Source organism: Chiloscyllium plagiosum, unplaced genomic scaffold, assembly GCF_037043375.1.
Source record: "Chiloscyllium plagiosum isolate Xiang-an unplaced genomic scaffold, Cpla_swu_hap1 HiC_scaffold_25, whole genome shotgun sequence".
Taxonomy (NCBI): Eukaryota; Metazoa; Chordata; class Chondrichthyes; order Orectolobiformes; family Hemiscylliidae; genus Chiloscyllium; species Chiloscyllium plagiosum.
The window spans coordinates 17,061,858-17,087,338 of NW_028270163.1; the positions used below are offsets into that span (position 1 = coordinate 17,061,858).

At 40.4% G+C, this 25,481-nt stretch overlaps 1 protein-coding gene across 4 annotated transcripts in view; it reads right to left on the reverse strand.

Moving 5' to 3' along the window:
• shisa6a (shisa family member 6a) overlaps window positions 1-25,481 on the reverse strand; it is a 527,218-nt gene that overhangs the window by 59,639 nt on the left and 442,098 nt on the right. For 3 of the 4 annotated variants that reach the window (XM_088000481.1, XM_088000482.1, XM_088000480.1), the window contains exon 5: window positions 6,148-6,273. The exons of the other annotated variant lie outside the window; for it this stretch is intronic. In XM_088000481.1, the coding sequence (XP_087856607.1) occupies window positions 6,148-6,273 (126 nt within the window). The remainder of the gene's footprint in view (window positions 1-6,147; window positions 6,274-25,481) is intronic. 4 annotated transcript variants of the gene reach the window in all.

Consider the following 25,481-nt stretch of genomic DNA (forward strand, 5'->3'; position numbering starts at 1 on the left):
CACAGACTTAGACCACTTTCCACTCTCTCTCTCACAGACACTCACAACCTTTGCAGAGTTACACTGTACTTTGCTTAAAAATTGCATGAATCCATGTAAGAGTCTGATAACTCACTTTTTAGATTAAAATCAGTCTAAACATTATGGCACAGACAGGGAACACAGGGGGCTAACACCTTCAACATACTTACATCCAGAACCTCAATCTGAGCTACAAATCTTCTCAAAACTCATGAACAAAAGAATTGAATTCTAGGGACAAAGTCAGAGTAACAGTCCTTTAACTCAGTCCTTTAACTTTACAATCAGTCCTCAGCAGAGGCCTCACCTTCATCCCCTTACACTCCCGGATCAATGGGTTCGACACGTGGCTAGATATCGAGTATTTCTTCTGCCTCCTTCGCCTCCGCGCCTACTTCTTCTATAATGACTCTCGCCCACCCTCTGACGACCTCTTCTCCCGCCTCCAACACACCCCATCCACCTGGACACCCAGTGCTGTCCTCTTACCCGCCCTCGATCTCTTCATATCCAACTGCCGCCGCGACATTGACCGCCTCAACCTGTCCACCCCTCTCACTCACTCCAACCTCTCACCCTCACAACACGCAGCCATCCACTCCCTCCGCTCCAACCCCAACCTCACTATCAAGCCGGCAGACAAGGGAGGCGCAGTGGTAGTTTGGCGCACCGATCTTTACACCGCTGAAGCTAGACGCCAACTCGCAGACACCTCCTCCTACTGCCCCCTTGACCATGACCCCACCTCACACCACCAAACCATCATCTCTCAAACCATCCATAACCTCATCACCTCAGGAGATCTCCCATCCACTGCCTCCAACCTCATAGTCCCACAGCCCCGCACCGCCATTTCTACCTCCTACCCAAAACCCACAAACCCGATTGCCCCGGCCGTTCCATTGTCTCAGCCTGCTCCTGCCCCACCGAACTCATCTTTGCATACCTCAACACGGTCCTGTCCCCCTTAGTCCAAGAACTCCCCACCTACGTTCGGGACACCACCCACGCCCTCCACCTCCTCCATGATTTTCGCTTCCCCGGCCCCCAACGCCTTATCTTCACGATGGGCATCCAGTCCCTATACACTTCCATCCCCCATCACGAAGGCCTCCAAGCCCTCCACTTCTTCCTCTCCCGCCGACCCAACCAGTACCCTTCCATTGACACCCTCCTTCTACTGACTGAACTGGTCCTCAGTCTTAACAATTTCTCCTTCCAATCCTCCCACTTTCTCCAAACCAAAGGAGTAGCCATGGGCACCCACATGGGCCCCAGCTATGCCTGCCTCTTCATCGCATATGTGGAACAGTCCATCTTCTGCAGCTACACTGGCACCACCACCCCCCTTTTCCTCCGTTACATCGATGATTGTATTGGCGCTACCTCGTGCTCCCACGAGGAGGTTGAACAGTTCATCCACCTTACTAACACCTTCCACCCCGACCTCAAATTTACCTGGATCGTCTCAGACTCCTCCCTCCCCTTCCTTGACCTCTCTATTTCTATCTTGGGCGACCGACTCAACACAGACATTTACTACAAACTGACCGACTCCCACAGCTACCTAGATTACACCTCCTCCCACCCTGCCCCCTGTAAAAACGCCATCCCATATTCCCAATTCCTCCGCCTCCGCCGCATCTGCTCCTAGAAGGACCAATTCCAATACCGAACAACTCAAATGGCCTCCTCCTTCAAAGACCGCAATTTCCCCTCAGACGTGGTCGACGACACTCTCTCTACCCCATCTCCTCCACTTCCCGCACCTCCGCCCTTGAACCCCACCCCTCCAATCGCTACCAGGACAAAACCCCACTAGTCCTCACCTACCACCCCACCAACCTCCAAATACATCAGATCATCCTTCGTCATTTCCGCCACCTCCAGACAGACCCCACCACCAGGGATATATTTCCTTCTCCACCCCTATCAGCATTCAGGAGAGACCACTCCCTCCGCGACTCCCTCATCAGGTCCACACCCCCCACCAACCCAACCTCCACTCCCGGCACCTTCCGCTGCAACCGCAAGAAGTGCAAAACTTGCGCCCACACCTCCCCCCTCAGCTCCCTCCAAGGCCCCGAGGGATCCTTCTATATCCGTCGCAAATTCACCTGCACCTCCACACGCATCATTTACTGTATCCGCTGCACCCAATGTGGTCTCCTCTACATTGGGGAGACTGGCTGCCTCCTTGTGGAACATTTCAGGGAACACCCCTGGGACACCCGCACTAACCAACCCAACCGCCCTGTGGCTGAACACTTTAGCTCCCCGTCCCACTCCGCCAATAACATGCAGGTCCTTGGCCTCCTCCATCGCCAGACCCTGGCCACACGACGCCTGGAGGAAGAGCGCCTCATCTTCCGCCTAGGAACCCTCCAACCACACGGGATGAATGTAGATTTCTCCAGCTTCCTCATTTCCCCTCCCCCCACCCCTTAACTCAGTTCCAACCCTCGGATTCAGCACCGCCCTCTTGACCTGCAATCTTCTTCCCGACCTATCCTCCCCCACCCTCTCTCTGGCCTATCACCCTCACCCTCACCTCCTTCCACCTAACGTATTCCCACCACCCCTCCCCCCCTACCTTTTATCTCAGCCCGCTTGGCACACCAGCCTCATTCCTGAAGAAGGGCTTATGCCCAAAATGCCGATTCTCCTGTTCCTCAGATGCTGCCTGGCCTGCTGTATTTTTCCAGCACTACATTTTTCAACTCTTTAACTCAAGGCAGCATTCAATCAAATGTGGCATCAAGGGAGCTCTGGCAAAACTGGAATGAATGGTAATTGGGAACAAACTCTCCCTTAGTTGGAGTCATACCTGAAGATGAGTGTGATTGTGTAGGTCAGTCATTCCAGTTTCAGGCCATCTCTGCAGGAGTTCCTCAGCGTAGTGTTCTAGGCTCAACCATCATTAGTTGCTTTTTTAATGACCTTCTCCACATCATTCAGTCAGAAGTATGGATGCTTACCGATGCTTGCACAATGTTCACCACCATTCATGGTTCTGTACATACCAAAGCAGTCCATGTTCAAGTACAACAAAACCTGGACAATATCCAGACTTGGGCTGATAAGTGTCATGCCACTCAAATGCCAGACAATAACCATCTCCAATAAGCCATATTCTAACCACCACCCCTTGACATGTTACCTTCACCGAATTCCCCACTATCAACATCCTAAGGTATTACCGTTGACCAGAAACTCAATTGGACTTGCTAAATAAATACAGTGGTTGCAAGAACTGATCAGAAGCTCAGAATGCTGTGGTGAGTATCTCACCTCCTGACTCCCCAAAGCCAGTCCCTCATCTACAAGGTACAAATCACAAGTATGATGGAATATTCCCCATTTGCCTGGACGAACACAAATTCAAGAACAACATCCAGGATGAATCAGTCCGCTTGACTATCACAACCAAAAATGCTCCTTCCAATGCTCAGTCGCAGCAGTGTGTACTATCTACAAGATGCACTGAAGAAATTCAGCAAATATCCTTAGGCAACACCTTCCAGACCCATGACCATTTCCAGTTAGAAGGCCAAGGATAGCAGATATATGGGAACATCAGCCCCTGCAAGTTACCATCCAAGCTACTCATCATCCTGAGTTGAAATATATCGCTGTTCCTTCACTGTCGCTGGTTCAAAATCCTAGAATTTCCTCCCTAAGGTCAACCTATATGAAATAGACTGCAGCAGTTCAAGGAGGCAGCTCACCACCTTGTCAAGGGCAACAAGGGATGGACAATAAATGCTGACCCAGCTAGCAATGTCCACACTCCACAAGTGAACAAAGATAAAGTTGCATAGAGCAAAGAAGCCCTTTGAAACAGACTGCTTTGGTCCTTGAAGCTCCTAGAGCCATGTGATGGTAGACCCTCATGAGTTCACCCACTCTGCCCAAACCGTCATTTGGGACACTTTTCCTGACATGGGTGCAATGAGCTGAGAGACTTCCAAGCACTGTACATCCAATTTGGAATGAATGTCCAAGCCTGAATTTCGAACAGCTCCATAAAGCTAGTTTCATTCTCTGATGCACCAGACTATTGTGTCATCCTAGGCCTAGAAGAAGATGATTTCAAAATGAAACATGAAGAGGTAAAATATTATAACTTACCATTCAAACAATTCTCTTTTATGCTGTGCAGTAATGAACAGAGATATCTTTAATCTCAATTTATGATAGTTTGTTATATTTGCATCACAAATGTAAATGTCACCGAAACATTAACTTCATAGGGATAATTTTCTGACTACTGCCACCCTTACCATGCAGAAGCAAGCCATTCAGCCAATATCTATCTCTCTAACCTTGCATTTTTCATCTCTAAACCTGCACATCTTTGGCATGTGGGAGGAAACCCACAAAGACATGGATTGAACGTGCAAATTCCACACAGACAGTTCCCGAGGGTGGGATTGAACTCAAGTCCCTGGTACTGTGAGGCAGTAGTGCTAACCACCGAGCCACTATGTTGCTCACGTCCGATTCTGATTTTCCATTGCAACCTTCTCTGATTCAGACTCAATACAATACCAATAGCAATCTAATTTGCAACCTGTGATTAACTATGGACTGGTACCCATTTGGAGAAGAGTCAAAACTCCAGTAGACTTATCCAACTAATTGATTTGGGCCACAAAAAACTCCAGGTAGGCAGATCACGAAAACAAAAGGACAGAATGTAAACACACTGTTTTTCTCAAATGATTTCCTTTGGAAACTTCAGATGCAAGTTTTATTTTTTTCTAGTACCAGATTGGAATACTTTATTTTCAGAGAATGCTATTTTTGGCAAATGTGAAATCATTAAGTGTTTATGAATGACAGCTCAGAATAAAGTGGTTGGCATGGTGGCTCAGTGGCCAGCACTGCTGCCTCATGATGCTAGCGACCTTGGTTTAGGTCCACGCTTAGGTGATGTCTGCATGGAGTTTGCATATTCTCCCAGTGTCTGCATGGGTTTCTTCTGGGGGTTCTGGTTTCCTTCCATAATCCAAAGATGTGCACGTTGGGTGGTTTGGCCAGATTAAATTGTCCACAGTGTCCAGGGATGTACAGGCTAACTGAAATAGCCATGGGAATTGCAAAGTGATAGAGTAGGAGGGTGGATCTCGGTGGGATACTCTTTAAAGGGTTGGTGTGGGCTGAATGGCCTGCTTCCACAATATAATGATTCCTTATTTTTCAAAAACAGGTTAAAACTTGTAAAACACTGTTACATCTCTAAGTATTGATGCATTTGACCCTTTTTATCTGCAAAAGTAAACTGTAGGTTTGTTACTACAGCCTTGATATTCCTGTTCGTGCTATGAATATTTCATCTGAGCAACAACAGAAAGTCAATACAACACATCACCAACAGCAGCTGGTCACCTAATGTATGTGCATTCTTCACATGCACAAAAGCTCTGCTCTTTTCACATAGCAGGCAAGCGTTTGGAGAACTTTCTTGAAGATTCCATGCAGGCGCAAATATAATAGATATATCTTCATTAAAGTTTTAAGCTGCACTAACAAAGCATCATACTTGACATAAGCATGTGAAAAGATGACTTAGTCTGTTGCTCATTACATTTTTGTGAAGCTGCTAAAAAGGAGCCATCCAACATTTTGCAAGCTTACCTGAAAACATTTTACTGAGAGAGATGAAAATGAAAAATTTACAGATAAATGTTATAGATCTGATTTAAATGGATCTGTTAAATCATTAGTTTTGATTGTAAGCTGTAGGATGATTAAGTAACAATGTTTAATACCTTTTCTTGAAATTACTGTTCTTAATTTTAGCTAAGGTGCTGACTGATTAATTTCAAATGAGTTAAAATTAAAATGTAAAATGCAGTTGAACACATTAATCTTTTTCCATGTTATTTTGCATGGTGTATTCTATGAGGCTTTTTGAATTCAATTCTTAGATTGCTGCAGTTTAAGGTATGTTTATGCTTTTATTAGAATTGTTCAGTGACAGAGTTTAAATGTGTACTGTGTGCTTGAGAAATGGGGTTAAATATTCATGGCATCCTCCTGCATTTGGAACATTGTTCCGGGTAATGGGTAATGTGGGAAGGAAGGGAGGTCAGGGCATGGAAGTTGAGAAATTTGACATACCAAGGGATCCAAGTTCTCTGTATCTTTGGGGAAACCTCTGAACGTTTTTGGCCTCCCAGTCCAGATATGCAATTTGTTCCTTATGGCTTGTTGGTTTGGAATATTGGAAAGGATCTCTGAAACAGTCTAGAAAAAAGGAAAAGGAGTGGAGTCAATTCTGCCCGTCATGAAAGACTGGCCTACATATCAACAGAAAAAGGGCACTGAGTTAGAATCAAACTTTTGGTTTGAAAAGTCATCACTTGGACATCACTAATTTCTTTTGCTTCCCTACACCTTTCAAGTACAGGTGCAAGCTGACCTCCCATTTCCCTGATGGATGGTGAGTGAGCACCCCCTTTTCCTTGATGAGATTATTATACAGTTGACTCGTACTTTGCATGAGAACACTTACTGGTTCCATTATTAATCAGCCAAGAGACAGGCCACATGCCTGTTACCGTACTTCATGATGTGTTTTTGCACATTTATACTTTCAGACAACAGTAAATTATATGACCAATGAGTGCCATTTTATTCTGTGCATGTAATTGAGGGCTAAAAAAGTCATATTTACATATCTGAGTAGCAAGGAAATAATTCCATAAATAAATTATAACCAAACTGAGCAAGTTGAAGTAACAGGTATACTGACATGATGATATAAATACCAATGCATTCAGTTCCTTCAACAGGGATCATCATTTTAAACAATTATGATCTTTGTATAGCCATTAAATCTACATTTTTTTTCCCAACATCAGATATGCTTGTTCAATGTTTGGTGAACATTTTTCTTGTGCAGCACCAGTTGGCCATTTTGCATTTTTATTTCCAAAATGGATTTGGATGGTCTCTGTTGCCACAGTGACCACAATTTTTATAACCGTGAATGGTCTAAATAAAACAAGAATTGGAAGAGGCATGGGCGGGTGGGGGGATAACAATAGTGTGAGGGTACAGAGGATAGATTTTTCTCATCAATTCTGTTGATGGGTTTGTGGATAAGGTTTAAAAAAGGCTGTTAAGTTCAGCACTGATCTTACAGAATGGTAGAGTCAGCGAGAGAAGTCAAATAGTCTATTTGTGCTGCTATTTCTTATGCTAATACGATGAAACATATTGTCCAGCTCATACCAAAGGCCTGAAACTTTTCATACGGCATTCACTTCGCAAATGGCTTTATTAAAGTTCCAGGGCATCCAATTCCAGAATATGTCACAGACTGTATGATTTAATTTCATGATGTTTGTATTAGGCTTAATCTCTTGCCTTTTGTTCATTTTAAATGGACATACAAGCAGCTCTGTTGATCTGAGGCCTCTTAAAGGGGAAGAAGCTTTGAACTACAGTTCTTCCAAGATTTATACCATGTTTCTGGAACTGTCATATTTCTTTTAATGATTTAACAATTTTTACTTGCAGCAGCTACTTTGGGACTTTTTTTGGGACTTAATGCCATTGCTCCATAAACTCTGTTTTTCAAGCCAGTGCCAAAGATGAACTACTGCTGATACAAACTTCAGACTCAGGAGATCCATGTCAGAACCTTGTTGTCCACAGTCATCATAAATCTTCTCAATGAAACTGAAGGTCTCTATTATCATAAACTCATCCTGTACTGACTGGTTGTAATCTGAAATGCCCAGCAGTTGATGAATGCCTCCATCAGCAGAAAGATTAATCTCATCTCCCTTCCCACTAAAACTGTCCAACTTCATGACACTGCGGCATATGATAAACTTTTTATGTTCCTGATGTTGGCCTTGTAGATACCTAACAGATCTCTGCTACTCTTGTGCCAGCACTAGGATGTTTATCGCCACTCTTGCCTTAACTAGCCCCAGTCTCTCAACCTCAAAAAGTACCTCCTCTTGGGATGGGTGTGGGCTGTGATGGTAACTTGTAAAGTAGGTGTTTTATGCTGCTGCCTTGTTCTGAGGCTTTCAGGAACAAATGTTTCAAGCCTACAAATAGACAAAAGGTAGAAATGTTAGAATACCAAGCAGTACTCACACCTTCATGTAGGAAAGGATCATGGAGGTAATGTCTGATGGATGTATTGTAGTTCTTTGAGGAGGTAATGAGCAAATTAGATAAAGGAGAGCCAGCAGATGTGACCTATTTGGATTTCCAGAAGGCCTTTCACAAGTTGCCATACAGAAGGCTGCTAAATAAGGCAAAGTCAGCATGGTTTCATCAAATCTATTAGAATTCTTTGAGGAGGTAATGAGCAGGTTAGACCAAGAAGAGTCAGTGGATGTTATCAACTTGGACTTCAAGAAAGCCTTCAACAAAGTGCTGCACGGTAGGCTGAGATAAGGGCCCATGGTGTTACAGGCAAGGTACGAGCATGTATAGAAGCCTGGTAGTCTGGCAGAAAGCAGAGAGTGGGGATAAAAGTGTCTTTCTCATGATGGCAATCAGTGACTATTGGTGTTCCTCAAGGGTCAGTGTTAGGACCACAACTTTTCACTTTATACATTAACAATGTAGATGAAAGAACTGAGGGCATTCTAGCTAAGTTTGCAGATGGTACAAATATAGGTGGAGGGATAGGTAGTAATGCTGAAGCGGGGAGGCTTCAGAAGGATTTAGATTAGGAAATGGGCACAGAAGAGACAGATGGAATACAATTTAGGAAAGTTTGAGGTCATGCACTTTAGTAGGAAGAAGTGAGGCAGAGACTATTTTTTAAATGGGGAAAAAGTTCATAAATCTGAAATGCAAAGGGACTAGGGAGTCTGAGTCCAGGTTTCTCTTAAGGTCAACTTATAGGTTGAGTTAATAGTTAGGAAGACAAATACAATGTTGGCATTTATTTCAAGAGGACCAAAGTATAAAAGCAGAAGTACAGTTCTGAGGCTCTATAAGACTCTGGTCAGACCACATTGAGAATATTGTGAGCAATTTTGGGTCCCCCCATACCTTAGGAAGGATGTACTGGCCCTGCAGTGAGTTCAGAGAAAGTTTGTGAGAATGATACCAGGAATGAAAGACTTAATGTATGAGAAACGTTTGAGGACTCTGTGTCTATACTCGATGGAATTTAGAAGGATGAGGGGGTGATCCAATTGAAACTTATAGAATACTGAACGATGGCTGAATGGCCTAATTTATACTCCTAAGTCTTATGGTCTTATGGTTTAATGGTCTAAATAAGATAAGCCTCCGTGCTGTTAGTGGCAAGGTACTGGCATGGAAAGCGGATTGGCTGACTGCTAAAAGGCAGAGAACTGGGATAAAGGGGTCTTTTTCAGAATAGCTGCTGGTGACTATTGGGGTTCTGTTGGGGTCAGTATTGGGACTACAACTGTTTCACATTATACATTAACGACCTGGATGAAGGAAGTGAGGGCATTGTTACTAAGTTTTCAGATGACACAAAGTTAGATAGAAGGATAAGTAGTGTTGAGGAAGTGGAGAGGCTATAGAAAGATTTGGAAAGGCTAAAGAGTAGGCAAAGAAATAGCAGATGAAATAAAATGTAGGAAAGTGAAAGAAAAGGTTTTGGGAGAAAGAATAAAGAAGTAGACTATTTTCTATATGGGGAAAGGCTTCAGAAATCTGAAGTACAAAGGGACTTGCTAGTCCTAGTTCAGGATTCTCTTTAATATCCTTTGCTTTTTCATACATGAGGTCTACACTTCCTGGTTAATGTCATTTTTTGACTGCTCTTCTAACTGATTTTATGTGTCTTTTATGTTTCTCTTATTATTATTTAAGTGTCTTTATTTCAGCTTTGTCTTCTTCAGTACTGGCATCTTCCACCTCTTTCTTTCATCATTTGTTTTAGTCATAACCTGCGATTTCCTGATTTCTTTGCTGTCCAAAGCTCTATCCTATTTCTCTCTCATTCCTTGACAGATTCTTTAATCTGTTTCCATTGCTCATTCACCTTGGTGATATCTATGTCTTTTCCAACTCAAGCTTTCTTTACTTCATTTCCAAATTCTTCATTTAATTCATTCAGCCTTTCTAAGTTCCTGTTTCTCCTGTGTATTCCCGCCTTAAATCTTCTTCAACCAGAGGATTGTTTCAATTTTCACAACTTAAAAAGAGCTTGTTTTGATGCGTTGTTGTGAGACTTGGACATAAGGGGGTTGCCAATTGGTTTGGATGAAACTGCAAGGAAACAGCCAACATCACCAGAATCAAGGTCAGATTCCTGCAAAGTCATCTGCGGTGGGTGAGCCACATTGACATTCACCTGTCCGAGATTATGTTATGTGGACACCTGACCACTGGGAAACAGAACACACGGGGCCCACACAAATATTTCAAGGACTCCCCAAAAACATTCCCATCTGTATGCTACATCGAAACTGACAGTGGAAACAGCAGTCCTTAGATTGTGACCTCTGTAGATGCTATATTAGGAGTACTACAGACAACTTTGAGACTGAGCATGAAATAGAAAAGGAGGAGAAGGACAGATCCAGCTGCTCCCAGCAACAACTATACCTTCACTTGAGCTCAATGTGGAAGAATCTGTCAATCCCAGATAGGCCTGATTAACAATCAGTGGGTCTGCAACTGATGAATACAACCTTCCTAAAATCTTTGTACATAAAGAATTGCAAGAGACAGATAAGACATGAATTAATTGAATGATGGAATAAACTCAGAGGGCTGAATGGTCTACGCCTGTTCTTACGTCAAGCCTCTGGAGATGCTAATGTGGAAGACATTCACTTGTAAGTTGCAACTTGAGTGCCTTACTGACAATAGATATAATTGGATGAAAAAGCTATATAGCCTGCTTGTGCACTTAGCAAAGTCAAGCAGTTACAGTTTGTGGCATGTATTCTGGGGCTGCCTGTCATTTAAGACGGTTGGGAAATTTTATTGTGCTAATTTCTTTAAACTTGTTAAAACTTATCTGGGCCAGGATTCTGTTGGGTTGACAGGGTGTCATCCATTGCTCAGAGAACTGACAGAGAACCCCTTTTGGTTTTGTGGGGAATGTCTAATGGAATCTGACCATAATTGAATCAAGTATCCTTCAGAGACTGAGTTGATCTTTCCTGGGAATTCCTGCGATAATTGAGACAACTAGTCTGCTAAACCTGCAAGCCAACTGAAAGCCAGCAGTTCACTGTTGCCTCCAGTGTCAGAGGTGTTGTGGTGGCACAACTTCCACAAGGGATCACAACGGGACCTCCAGACCATGGTTGAGCAATAAATGTGTCAGTGTTGAGAGTGTGTTGCTGGAAAAGCACAGTAGGTCAGGCAGCATCTGAGAAGCAGGAAAATTGACGATTCGGGCCGGAGACCTTCATCAGGAATGATCAAGTTCCTGATGAAGAGCTCGGCCCGAAATGTCGATTTTCCTGCTCCTTGGATGCCTCCTGACCTGCTGTGCTTTTCCAGCAACACACTCTCAAGTCTGATCTCCAGCATCTACAGACCTCACTAACTAGTGTTAGGTGAGGGAGGAGGCCAAGGTGGTGGCTTCCAGCAGATCCCTCAGTTTGGCACAATACTCGTCTCCTGTAAGTCAGCTGGCAAACCCAATATTTTCTGGCGGGTACCCTCTGAGGGCACAGATAATCTCCGCAGCTGCCATCTAATTACTAAATCATCAGTAAATTGCGGTGAGTTCAGGGATATTGGGCATCAATTGACTCAGAGATTAATTGACATCCTGACACAACCAGGTTGGAATCTTGCATCATTCCCTCTGCCCTCTGACTTAATCAGGGATTGGATAAGTTGTTCCTGTCGTTGAGAGACTTAACAGCCCTTTGTACCTTTTCCCAGATGAATAGAATCCAGGCTAGATATGACTGGCAGGACACACTGCCATCTCTGCGGAGTGGTGTCAAAGGGATAAGATTGCCTGTATTCACTTCATGTAGTCGTCTACCATGTCAACCGTCAAATGGTGTGAAACCTATAGGGTCATGTTTGTATTTCTATATTATGCTCATCACACGTATATTCTTGACTGTAACCTCTCTACAAAAGATAGGCAGATAATTAGGAAAAATCCACTAGGGATCTTCAGCCTTTCTCTTTTTGTTATAGAGAGACAATTGGTTATACAGATGGAGAGGCACCACTCCACTTCAAGCATGGTAAGGATGAAGAGGCAGGTCCGAGGACTACCTCAGCTGGAACAGCAGTTGAACCTTCACTACCAATATTTTCCTGAGCTATCAGTTTTAAATATGTAGCCAGCTGAGTTAACTGACCCTGTCCACAGGGGTATAAACTATAAAAAAACCCGTAATTTGTAGCTTTCATTCGCCACTGTCATTTTTAAGCTTGAAGTGTAGCTCCCTCTTAAGAACTACATGTTTATGGGTATTCCTTTCTCCAGGTCCAATTAGATTGTCAAATAAGGTTGGATTGTTGCAGGTAGCTTTGGAGAATCATTGAATGAACTATTTCTGGAGGCTAGGTGGAACTGAGCATTTCACTTAGTGCATGGGATGGAGATTGTACCCAACTACTACTTGCCATTTTAAATTCTGTTTTATCTCATCTTTTATAACTCATGGCACATAGCCTTAGGAAGGAGTGTGAGTTTGAATCTTTTACACTGTATACTATTCAAGGCAGAGGAGCAGTGCTAGGGTACTGTCCATCAGACTTCATATTGTTGTTTACATAAGCTTCAGATTTTAGTCCTTGAAGGTACAGATTCCTTTTGCCTTGTTTGCACAAACTATGCAATGGATAAATATACTCTGAGGAAGAGAGAACTTTGATACTGGCAGTCTTGTGCACTAAGCCCACGGTCTGTAACAAGGAATGATATGTATTTATTTTTGATTCTAAATGATTTATTGACAAGTTTCTGCTTGTGACAACACTTCATTTTCTTCTACTTTAAACTCGTCCCCTGTAAACAGTAGGTGGTTGTAGCATGCTTCTGCTTGGACTTTGTGCTAGGCCTACAGTTTACCATGAATGAGCTGCAACTGTTCAACTTTCAGCATTGTGGAGTTGTGTGTGGGAAATCATATCTCACTAACTTGTTTGAGTTTTTTGAAGAAGGGACAAAGAAGATTGATGAAGGCAGAGCAGTAGACATCGTTTATATGGAATTCAGCAGAGTGTTCGATGAAGTTCCGCATGGTAGAATGGTTAGAGTTGGATCACAAGGAGTACAGGGGGAGCTAGCCATTTGGATACAAAATTTGCTTGAAGCTGGAGGTAGAGGGTGGTGGAGTAGGGTTGTATTTTTGGACTGGAGGCTTGTGGTGCTTAATCCTGTGCTTTTCATCATTTATATACATGATTTGGATGTGAATATAGGAGGCATGGTTAATGTGTTTGCAGATGACACCACAATTGATGATGTAGTCGACAGCAAAGAAGGTTATCTCAAAGTACAATGACACTTAGATCAGATAGGCCAATAAGCTGAGGACTGGCAGATGGAGATTAATTTAGATAAATGTGAGGTGTTGCATTTTGGTAAGGCAAATCAGGGCAGGACTTACACAGTTAATGGTAGGTTCCTAGGGAGTTTTGCTGAACAAATGGATTTAGGGGTTCAGGTACATAGTTCCTTAAAAGCAGAGTCGCAGATAGACAGGATAGTGAAGAAGGTGTTTGGTACACTTGCCTTTATTAGTCAGTGTATTGAGTATAGGAATTGGGATGTCATGTTGCAGCTATACAGGACATTGGTTAGACAACTTTTAGGATACTCTGTTCTATTTGAATCCCTCTGCTATAGGAAAGATTTTGCTAAACTTGAAAGGGTTCAGACAAATTTTAGAAGGATGTTGCCAGGGTTGGAGGGTTTGAGTTATAGGGAGAGGCTGAATAGACTGGGGCTTCAGAGGCTGTGGGGTAACCTTTATAGACGTTTATAAAATCATGAGGGATATGGATAGGATGAATAGGGGAGCCCAAAACTAGAGGACATAAGTTTAAGGTAAGAGGAGAAACATTGAAAAGGGACCTGAGGGACGTTTACACGCAGATGGTGGTGTGTGAATGGAACAAGCTGCCAAAGAAAGTGGTGGAGTGGGTACAATTACAACATTTAAAATCCTTTTGGGTACATGAATAGGTGGGGTTTCAGGGGATATGGGTCGAAGCTGGCAAGTAGGACTAGATCAGTTTACAATATTTAGTCAGCATTGATGGATTGGACAGTAGAGCTATTCATACATTGAGGAGGGTAATGGGGTTGGGGATGTGGGTGCTGATATGAGCTAGTGGGGGTGGGATAGTGGAATTCCTCCAAAGAAACTGTCCAATGTTCCCTTGTCAACCTGATAGCTCCAAACAGATTAACTGGTCATTTATCTCATTCTACCTGTGGAATCTTGTGTGCAGGTTGCATGATGCCCTTGCCAGCATAGCTGCAGTAATTTCAATTTAACATTCTCCACCATCTGTGAAATCCTTTGAGGTGTAGTGGGAGGCATGAGATACTATGCAAATATAAGTTATTTTTCCTTCATAGACAACCATTCTTCACACTTCCAAATAATGGATCTGTTAGGGTAATGCATGCATTACTCAATGTCAAATAACAGTTTTGCAGAAGGTTTTGGTTAGATATTTAGAAGATCGTTTGTGATTCTACTGCCAGCACTATTAATTGAGACATACGGCTTGTTTAATTGCACTTTGCATTGAATCATTTATAAACCCAAAAAATCTACAGATGTAAATACAGTTTAAATGCGCATGCTTTTCAAAATAAGACCGCAGAAACAAGTCTAAAAGCTGCAATGCCACAATATGTAAAAAATTAACTAAGTGCTCTCTCTACATTGTTTTTAACAACTACTAATTTCTTTCTCTACAAACATACTTTTCATTTGAACATCAGTTAAGTAGGAAAATTATCTGGTGCAGATCAGTGCCGCATTAAGAAAAAAAAACAAATGCCTTATAAAAATGACCTAACAAGTCTTATATATCCTTGCAAAGTGGAAATGAATGAATGATGAGAGGGCACTGGTTAATGAGTGTGATAATTCAGCAACTGGAGTTGAAGAGATCTTTTGAATGAATCGACAGAATTAAGATTGGGAAAGTCTCATGAAACAGTTAGCATTGAATCGAAAAATTAAAATGAACGAGAGAGGAGAATAGTGAACAACAGGCAGTGCCAATGAAAAGATCAATTGAAGAACTAATAAAACAATAACGGGTTTATGTGGGAGTGATAAAAGTGTTGATGAAGACCTGAATTAGGAGGGTTGAACAGATATTTGACTTCCACTTTATTTTAATTATTACATGTATGCTTCACACCAACCCTTCTCCCCCACCCACTCACTCACACACCCACCAACTCCTTGCCAAGCGGATTGGGCAAAACTCTAAATCAGTATCATGTATGTAACAAGAGAATTGGTATTCAATTTATTAGAGGGGTCAATATGTGATAAGAAGCAGGGCCTGAATTAATTTATCCCTGATTGCTGAAAGAAATTACAGATGTCTGGTATACCCCAAGTAAAACCTGTTGGGAACTGTTGCAGTGCAAACAGTTTGGAAAGAAGTACATTCAACACCCATCCCATTATGCAAAAGGAACAAAGTCAATCAATCCAGTGATCTACATATCAATTTTGGGAAGTTAATGAAAGCCACCTTAAGAGAAGTCCCATGTGAGCACTTAGAAGATTCTTAATTAGAGAGAGTGGTTAATATAGCTTCCAAAAGCACAGGTCATGTTTGACAATACTGATCCAATTTATTGAAGATGTAATTAGAATTATGAAATAGCAGACTTGAGAGAGATCATCTATTCAAATCTCCAAGAGGGTTTTCATAAAGTGTGACATGGGGATTTGTATTACGAAATCTGGCTTCATGTGGGGAGGAAGAGAATGTGGATTAAAATAGGTGAAAGAGCTGTCAGTTAAGAATAGTTTTAAATGGAAAAACAGCCCATTACATATTGGTCACAATTGAAATGCACCATAATTACATACTAGCGACTTTCTGGGCCGAGTGCCAAACGGCCTGGTCTGCGGTGTGTTGTTCTGTTCATTACATTCATTTTTATGATCAAGAAAAACGGACAGAAATCACATGCATTATTTCTTTAGAAGGTACACAGAAGAGCAAGGAAACTGAAAGAAATTGGATAGAATGAAAAATGAGCTAATAAATGGATGTCATGTATGTAAACACACATTACAAATGGGACTTTATAAATGGTCTCCTTTAATTCAAGGTAAAATTGAATAGTTTGTAAAGGGAGCTATGACCAAAACACCTTCCTGACTATCTTCCTAGAGACTAGCTCATGTAACCTCAAAATAAATCTGTTGGAGACAAGACCATGTGATCTGCTTGTTATAGAGACAGAAACTTAAATTAAAATTTATTAAATATAAGGTGTAGGTTGTACTGTCTTGACATGATGGAAAAGGCAACTGGCCTTTTTACATGTAGATTCAGACCTTGAGAGGTAGTCAGACTGAGGGATTTGGGATGCTTCAATACTGAACAGAAGATAAGGACTGATTCTGGGAGAAGCATCATCAGAATGCTAATGAGGATGGATTTAAAGAAATGAGGCTTGTGAAGAGTTGAAGACCAAAATGTCCCCAGAGGTATGCCCAGTAGATTTATTGAAGAGACTTTGTTTAAAAGCATCCAGAAAGATTTGCCTTTGCAGGTCAGGAGAATAGATCCTGTTAAAGCCAGAAGAATCTTGGGATGTTTTTGGTTTGTCGTTGTGTGACAAAATTAATGGGCAATACTTTTACTGATTAGTTCCTGCTAAGTAACATTCTGCTGATGTTCATTTTTGTTTGGGTTTGTCTCAGAAAAATTGTATAAAATATGAAATCTTAATATGACAATTGCTTTGTGTTGATTGCTGAAGAATTTATATCTCTTTGTAAATGTTCTCAGTGTCCATGGGGATTGTAACAACAGGTAAAGAACATGAGAATGTAAAGTCACAAAGTATGGGCAAAAATCAGTCAAAATTCAGAAAAGTTACTATATCATGGACCATGTACTCAGTATAACTTAATCTTTGAGGCATCTTTTGAGCATAGAGTACTGGTATTGCATTTGTTTTACACATGGAAAATTAGGTCAGCAAGTCCCAGTTTTTAGGTCATGATGATCTAGTTAATATGTCAATATTGCATACTCTGCAATGCATTAGCATTCAAACAGGTATTGGTCAGTGTAAATCAAAAGCAGAATGCAAAAAATGTGGGTCAATTTAAGGGAGGAACCAAATAGAACTGAATTCAGAATCTATAGTGGACCTCAACATTGTAATACTTAGTAAAAGGAGATGTGGACAGAAAGAGTATAGTAAAAGAACGCATCGAGCAGGAAATTCAAAGCTAGCTGAAATCAGATTTAAGGTTTACTGTTTTGGACAGCAGCTCAAAGATAAAGTTCTCTAGTTATGGAGATAAATCTAAAGTACATCTTTCAAATATCAATCTTGAGTATGGCCTTGGTTGCACACAGAAGCCTCTCAGGTAATTATGGTAAGGCAGATAAATCCTTTCAAGGTGAAGAAAGAAAAGGAAGTTTTTCAAATTCCATTCAGATAATTTATTAGGTCAATATAGGTCAGAAAATAACTCTTCTTGTGAAAGTTCAGCTTAATTTTGTGCTGAATGTACTTTCCTCTGAAAGACATTCTATTATAGCACATTAGGGACACCACTGGTAAGAGGATGACACTACATGATTGAATTGAATGGATTATTTTTTATAGAGGATCGGTGAGGTGTATAAAATCTTACCAATTTCTTGTTTCTCAACTTTAAAAAGCGGATCAGTGCATAATTGCATGAACAATTGTTATTGCAGCTTTTGAATGGAACTGTAAAATGGGACGTCAGTGCTTTAAACTGCTGCAACCTTCTTAGAGTCATGGAAATTGCTAGCCTTTATATTTGAGCTGGTGAAACATGTTGCGATGTAATAATAATGGTGAAGACTACTTTTTAAATTAAACACACTGAGTGTCTCTCTGCGGTATTTGCAATTGGAAATATCTTTTGACTAATTTTGTTAAGTTGGAAAGGACTTGGATTCTAAGACATGGTTGTTGCACCTGGATAGGGATAGTGCAGCAAGTGAGATGTGGCCAGAGCTACCTTTGTATTTTAAATGAAAATGTCTTAATTATCAACCTCTCCAAACCATACAGCAAAATGTCATTTGGGAAATAATCTATATATTTTGCATTTTAGTTATTCTTTTTCAAAAGAATCACAGAATGATTACAGTCATTGAAAGAGGACATTCAGCACTACTGGCTCTCATATCAAAATGAGTTACCTAGCATTGTTCCCATGTTCTCTTTCTTCGTTTTGACTTTGCAATTTAATCCTCTTTTGCTTGCCTTTATTGAACCTGCCTCCAAAACATTTGCAGGAATCTAATGCTAGATCCTAATCACTTGCTGTGTGAAAAAGATTTTCCTCATGTTATCATCGATATTTCTAACAATCACCTTTCTTCGATAGCCTTTTCTCTTGATCCATCCACCAATCGGAACAGTTTCTCGCTAATCTAATCTGTCCAGCCTCTCATAATTTTGAATATCATTATCAAATTTCCTTTCAGTCTTCCTCAAGCAAAATGGTCTCAACTTTTCCAACCTTTCTTTGTAACTGAAGTAACACAGCTTATTTTAGAAATTTTCCATGCTTATTTTTCCCAAATCCCTCATCTGCTTTCCTCACCTAGGAATCTATCCTTCCTACATGAATATAGGCTGTCAATGTCACTGAGCTATTTGGTAAAAGAGAGCAAAATCCCAAAAGTTTACTGAGAAAACAAACTGCCCTAAAAATGATGAGACATTAGCAGTCCACTTCTGTTACCATACGTTGAAGGAATTTGTAATGACAATTTGCATCCAAAGTAAATTAATTTCAATCGTGAATAATCTTTTCAATTATGCATTGGATTAAGGCATGTTCCTGTGTATGTACATTGAAGGTATATTGTATTGTATATCTTGTTGTACAGAGAACAACTTATTAGTCATTACAAAAGTACTGAACAAGGGTTTTGATTCTGTTTTTTTACCATCTGTGCATGGCCTATTGCAACATCAGAGCAACAATAAAATAGAGACTCAACTACACATCACCTATTTTTCAAGGCTAAACAGTCTTCTGTACACTCTGTATGGCAGCAAGAAATTAGCTTAGTGGAGATGTATTGGCTGGTGTATTGGAAAAAGTACCTGTGCTGGCAGCAAGAATGCTCATCAAGAAGATTTTAAATACACAATAAATGATCAAACTAACTAAACTGTTGCTTAAATTATATCTGAGTAACTTTGTACATTAACTTTGGAATGAACCTAGCTCCTACAATATAATTGTCAAATATGGATAGAGAAGATGCAGAAAATGAGCTATAGCCCGAGGTCTTTTATTTCCTTTGTACCTATTGAAAATGCTACAAATCTGCATGAGAAGAGTAAGATGCAATTGGCGAGGGGAAATTAATTACTTTTTTATCTAAACTATTGTCTTGCAAGTCCAGCAAGACCAACTTCTGATTGTCCCAATGCTTTGTTCTTCATATATTGAACTCAGGAAAGATAAAAAGACAATTATCAGCAGGAAAGCTCATTTCCCAGACTTAATAAATCCAGGTGAAGGCATGAAATGCAATGAATTCAGCACTGGGAATGTGATGGACATCCCATGATCTGCACAAATATATTTGGACTACCACTTAATTAATCAATGTCCTTAACATTATGAAAATCTGTTGACTGATAAAGTGGGTGTTAGGTATCTTGAGTATTAGGAAAAGATTTAATCAGATCCTTCCCTGCACCCTTCGTTTAAAAAATGTACTGTCTTATACGTTTTTGGCGGTGCAAGCTAAGAACAGACCTTAGAGAACAACAAAGCATCTAGAACCTTGCAATGGGATCAATATTAAAAAATATTACAAGAACTTTGAGTGGGTGAATTCAAGGTCAAATCATGTACAGAGAGCCAGGCAGAGGGTGAAAGTTTGAGTTAAGTGAGAGATTGAAAAATTAAACATGAAGATAATTTAAAAATTCAACACTTTTAAAATCTACAGTGGTAATTCACTGCATGAAGAATGAGGACTCCATAGTTTTTAATTGCTTCTTTCTGAGTCAGAGAAGTTGATTGACAGTCAACAACAATTATCATGTCATTAGTACTTCAACAGTTAATTACTCATCTTAAACTTCTGTGGTAAGTTTAACAGGAAATTAATTTGCAAATGTGGCAACATCCTGAAAATCACAAAGAAGTTAGGCTCAAGATGCTATTTTTACAACATATGGTGAAAATTGTCCAGCAATTTCTGATGAATGATAATCCAAAGGTTTTTTTCCCTTGCCCACATGTTACTGCCTGATTGTGAATTAGTGGCGCTGTGCATTGATCAGACTCCTAATGTTTTTAACAGCTTCAGCTCATTTGTAATGTTTGAAACTCACATATGAATGCAGTTTTTACTTTGTGTTTTGAATGTGCTACAATTTACATTTTGTCGAAAATTCAGAACAATTATAAGCCAGCCATTCATGCTAGCATTTTATTTTTGCAGATTTGGGTAGTCCCCTGTTGTTGTATAACCAATTATTAATCTACAGAGAAGCAATTCTGCTTCATCTGACCCTGGAACATACATAGTAAAATTAATTAGATCTTTTGACATTAAATGGGTGCTGTCCCATTTACAGAAGGGTAACACATTGCGCCTTACAATATGCAATGCTTCTTTGATATAAAACAGTGTTTATTGTGCTATGGGTTTAATCACTGCTAGCCATATACTTCAAAGAGCGTAAGTCATGGTAAAACTGAAGATGTTTCCCTGACTTGGTCAATGTTGGTTGTATTTTCAGCTACTAAAGGACTTGCAGTTCTTAATTTCACCTAACTGACACTCCTGCCTGTCTTTTAAAATGCTAGCATCACCAAATTATTTATGGTGCAAATGGTGACACGATGTTGTTGACTGGCAAAACATTCGCTTTAAAATTTATCTCATTGGCAGTTTCTCATTACAAAGACTGTTCATGTCTAAGATTTAATAAAATACCATAATACTCTAAAGCTAGGAACAACATGTTAGCACTTTCTAAATCCCTTGAGTCTGTTACCCTGAGAGGACATGTTTTGTCAAATACAACTTGTTTATTTTTGGCAATAAAGCTTTATGCATATTGACAATATAGCTGGTAATGGTCCACACTTTGAGTCTGCAATGCCTTCACTTGCTTTATTTTTCAAAGCTAATCAAGTGAAAGATGACTCAATCTTACAATTGACATGAGGAGCATTCTGGTACTTATTTATCAATATAGCCCTGCATATCAAATACATTTCTCAGCTCAAAATTGGAACCTTGAAATGCATTTGTCAGCATAAAATTGAATTCTTGCAATACATCATTAAAAGATATTGGACTCCTGGGGGCAATTTCAATATGGACATCTGATCAAACATTTCAAATGATGTCATAAACTACAGAAGCAATGTTCGAGTTGGTTTCAAACTGTCACCCAAAATTAGATTCATGCTTTAAAATAGAAAAGATTGATTTGCAATATGTACCCACAGTTAATTACTTTACATGAGAATGTAATTGTGATCCAAGTAATCCATGTAAAAATAATGTCAATTATATAAGCTAGGGAAGATCAGAGGTTGTTATAGTTCACAGACCTGAGATTTTTGGATTTTTTTTAGTTTTTAAATTTTTTAAAGTTTTATCTTAATACTTTAGACACATCAAAGATGGGAAACTGCACTACATGAATGGAATTCAGTTAAGTCTCACTGGCAGGACTTACATTTTCACCTTAGAAACATGTGGACTCAAGTATTACTCTCAAGACTTGAGCCCACAGTTTAGCTTGATGATCTGGTGCAATATTGAAGGGGTACTATTGTAGATTTTGTATTTTAGAAGAGATGTCTGCTCTGGTGAATGTAAACTACTTTTGGCGTTCATGTGCAGAAAGTAGTACAAACCAGTGAACAGGGACATAAGGTCATTTTAAATAAAACAAGAGAATGTTGGACTTTACCTCAGGGACTGGCATACAAAGGGATGGTAGTTATACTGCAGTTGTACAAAGTTTGAGTTGGATTGTATCTAGAGCATTGTTTCAATTCTATGCACTGAATATCTACTTTAGTGTGGGGGGGGGGCAGGTTGGGAGGTTACAAAGAAGATTCATTGGAATGATATTTGTGCAAAATGGTTTACTATCAGGATAAAATCACGACGTTGTTACAGCCCTGAAGGAGACCATCATGTAGGCCAGCTTTCCAACTAAGCATCTCATCTTGTGCCATTCTCCTGCCTTCTCCCCATAATTTTGTACATTGTTCCTTTTCATGAATTGTGTCATTGCCTTCAAATGCCTTGATGAACCTACTTGACCATGCTTTCAGACACCCTACCTGACGAAGGGCTTCTGCACGAAGCGTCAATTTTCCTGCTCCTCAGATGCTGCCTGACCTGCTGTGCTTTTCCAGCACCATTCTAATCTTGACTCTAATCTCCAGCATCTGTAGTACCCACTTGCGCCACACTTTCAGACCGTCTAATTCAAAGTAAATGTTTTTCCTCAAATCACTTCTATTTTTTTTGCCAATTACTTTGTAACTTGTCATCAGATTTCTTTTCTTGAGTAGCAATAATTTCTCTCATTTACTCTGTCGAGATCTCTTGATGACTTTGAATATTTCTATGGAATCGCCTTTTTCCCTTCTCCAAGTTGCAACTTCACCAATCTATTAACAAAACTGAAATTCCTCGTCATATGTTGCACAGATAATCCTTGAATTCCCTGGACTATGAAGGGTGAGCTAATTAAGGCAATTAAGATAATTAAAGGGCTTGATTAAATAAGGAGGCAGTGCAGAGCAAGGCAGCATAACTTTGAGGTTTGTGTAACCTGTTAATGTGTTTTGTTAGAAGGCACTCCTTCATATAAAAGATTAGATTACATTACAGTGTGGAAACAGGCCCTTCGGCCCAACAAGTCCACACCGACCCGCCGAAGTGCAACGCACCCATACATTTACCTCTTACCTAACACTGCGGGCAATTTAGCATGGCCAATTCACCTGACCTGTACATCTTTGGACTGTGGGAGGAAACCGGAGCACCCGGAGGAAACCCACGCAGACACGGGGAGAATGTGCAAACTCCACACAGTCAGTCGCCTGAGGCGGGAATTGAACCCGGGTCTCTGGCGCTGTGAGGTAACAGTGCTAACCACTGTGCCACCAATGCAATGGGGGAAAAGATGGGGAAAAATTAGGCACTCTGTTCTTCAGAAGACTCTTGAACCCCTGTCAATTCAAAAGTGAAATTTTGAGATTATTATTATTAGGTAAGAATATTGAAAGACATGAAACTAAGGTGGGTTAATGGAGTAGAGGTGGAGATAGGCCAGAATCTAATTGAATGCTGAAGCAGGCTTGGACACTGAATAGCATACTACACATTCTATTTTTCCAAAAGATCCAAGTGCAGAGTGACATAAGAGAATGTGTCTTATCCCTTGTGCCCTGGAAATGGTTTATTCCATAGCCAAAATCATTTAACAATTATCTGGTCAACATCTCATTGCTGGGAGCAAAAACAGAAGTTGCTAAAAACGCTCAGCAGGTCTGGCAGCATCTGTGAAGAGAAATCAGAATTAATGTTTCAGATCTGGTGACCCTTCCTCCGAAAGGTCTCATTGTTGTGACCTTGCAATGCACATATCAGAAATTGTGTTAGTTACATCACTAATTATGCTTCATATGTATTTCATTAGCTGTGAAGTGTTTGGCATGTGGTGCAGTCACCACAGTGCTATCCAGGATCAACAGAAAAAGCTAATTACAAAATATGGTTGTTGGTAAAACACAATAAGGTGAAATATTGACCTTTTTCGGAGATTTGGATTCAAATCCAACACAGACTGATGGGATAAAAATGTTTTATGCTTGCCTTGAAGAATCCTATTTTACAGTCATAATCACTTCCTAGTGGGCATGGGACCATTGCATAAAACAATATCAAATTTGAGTCAATGAGGCCACAGGGTAACCACTGAGGTGGATGGAAAACAAAGTGCTGGTTTGGCTGGGAACACTTGTGGATAGGGGAGTGATTTATACTGCCTTACCCTGCTCAAGAGATACTGATGGTAGAAGCAATGGAAAATGGTCTGTTTCCCAGAAGTAGCAACCTTCATTTCGAGGCATACAATAATTCATAAAAATGCAACCGCTTTCCTTCCAAGCAGCACACCAAATGCAATGGACACAAGATCAATTTCTTGTTTGGTAGTAGCAAGTCTGTTGTTGCTATTAGCAACATGACATCAATCTGCCAATTTTTGAATGCTTGCTGACAGAGATGGAACAAGAACGGTATTTGTGCATGAAACTAATTGAACCTTCGGTTATTCTGAGGCCAGTAAGAGATAATTGCAATCACTGCTTGCATGTTCCAAATGTATACTCTCTGTTTGTAAGTTGTTCATCGAAGCAGAATTTCATCTGGGGTTGTAGTTCAAACTGGATGGTATTAAATCATCTACCAATGATTTCAGCTGTCTGTTTTTTTTCCTTTATTATTCACAGGATGAGAGTATTGCTAGCTAGGCCAGCAATTATTGCCCATCCCTAACTGCCCAGGGATTAGTTAAGAGTCAATCACATTGCTGTGAGTCTGGAATCACATGTAGGACAGACCAAATGATGATGGCAATTTCCTTCCCAAAAGGACATTAGTGAGCCAGATGGGTTATTCTGACAATCAACAATGGATTCATAGTCATCATTAGACACTTAACTCCAGATATTTATTGAATTCAAATTCCATCATCTGGCAGAGCAGAATTTGAACTCAGGTCCCAAGAACATTATCTGGGTCTCTGGATTAATAGACAAGAGTTAATACCACAAGCCATTACCTCCCCATATTAAGTTCCATGTACATCAATCAGGATGTAAAACTATTGCCTTATGTAATTCCACCTATCATTCACAAATGTTCAGTACAATTTTCTATCCCACAATGCCTGAGGTGTAAGCTGTCTTCATTATCGACTTCCATTGGCTGAGGCTTGTTTTTACCTGAAAGTTCAGGGAGACCATAATTCCTTGTGACTTTTTCCTTGACAATATCTTGGCCAATCAAAATTGTCTTGCCAACCACCCTTTCCTCCTGTAGAACAAATTATTGTGATGGTTGAAATTTGGCATTTTTGCATTTGGCCTGATGCATGCATTGTAAAAATCTTCAATAATGTGGCTTTCTTTTCAGCACTGGGCAAAAAAAATCAATTAAATCTGCATAAATATTTTCATGGTTATCTTATTCCTACTTAATATGGGCAATTTACCTCCAATCACTTGCGGTGA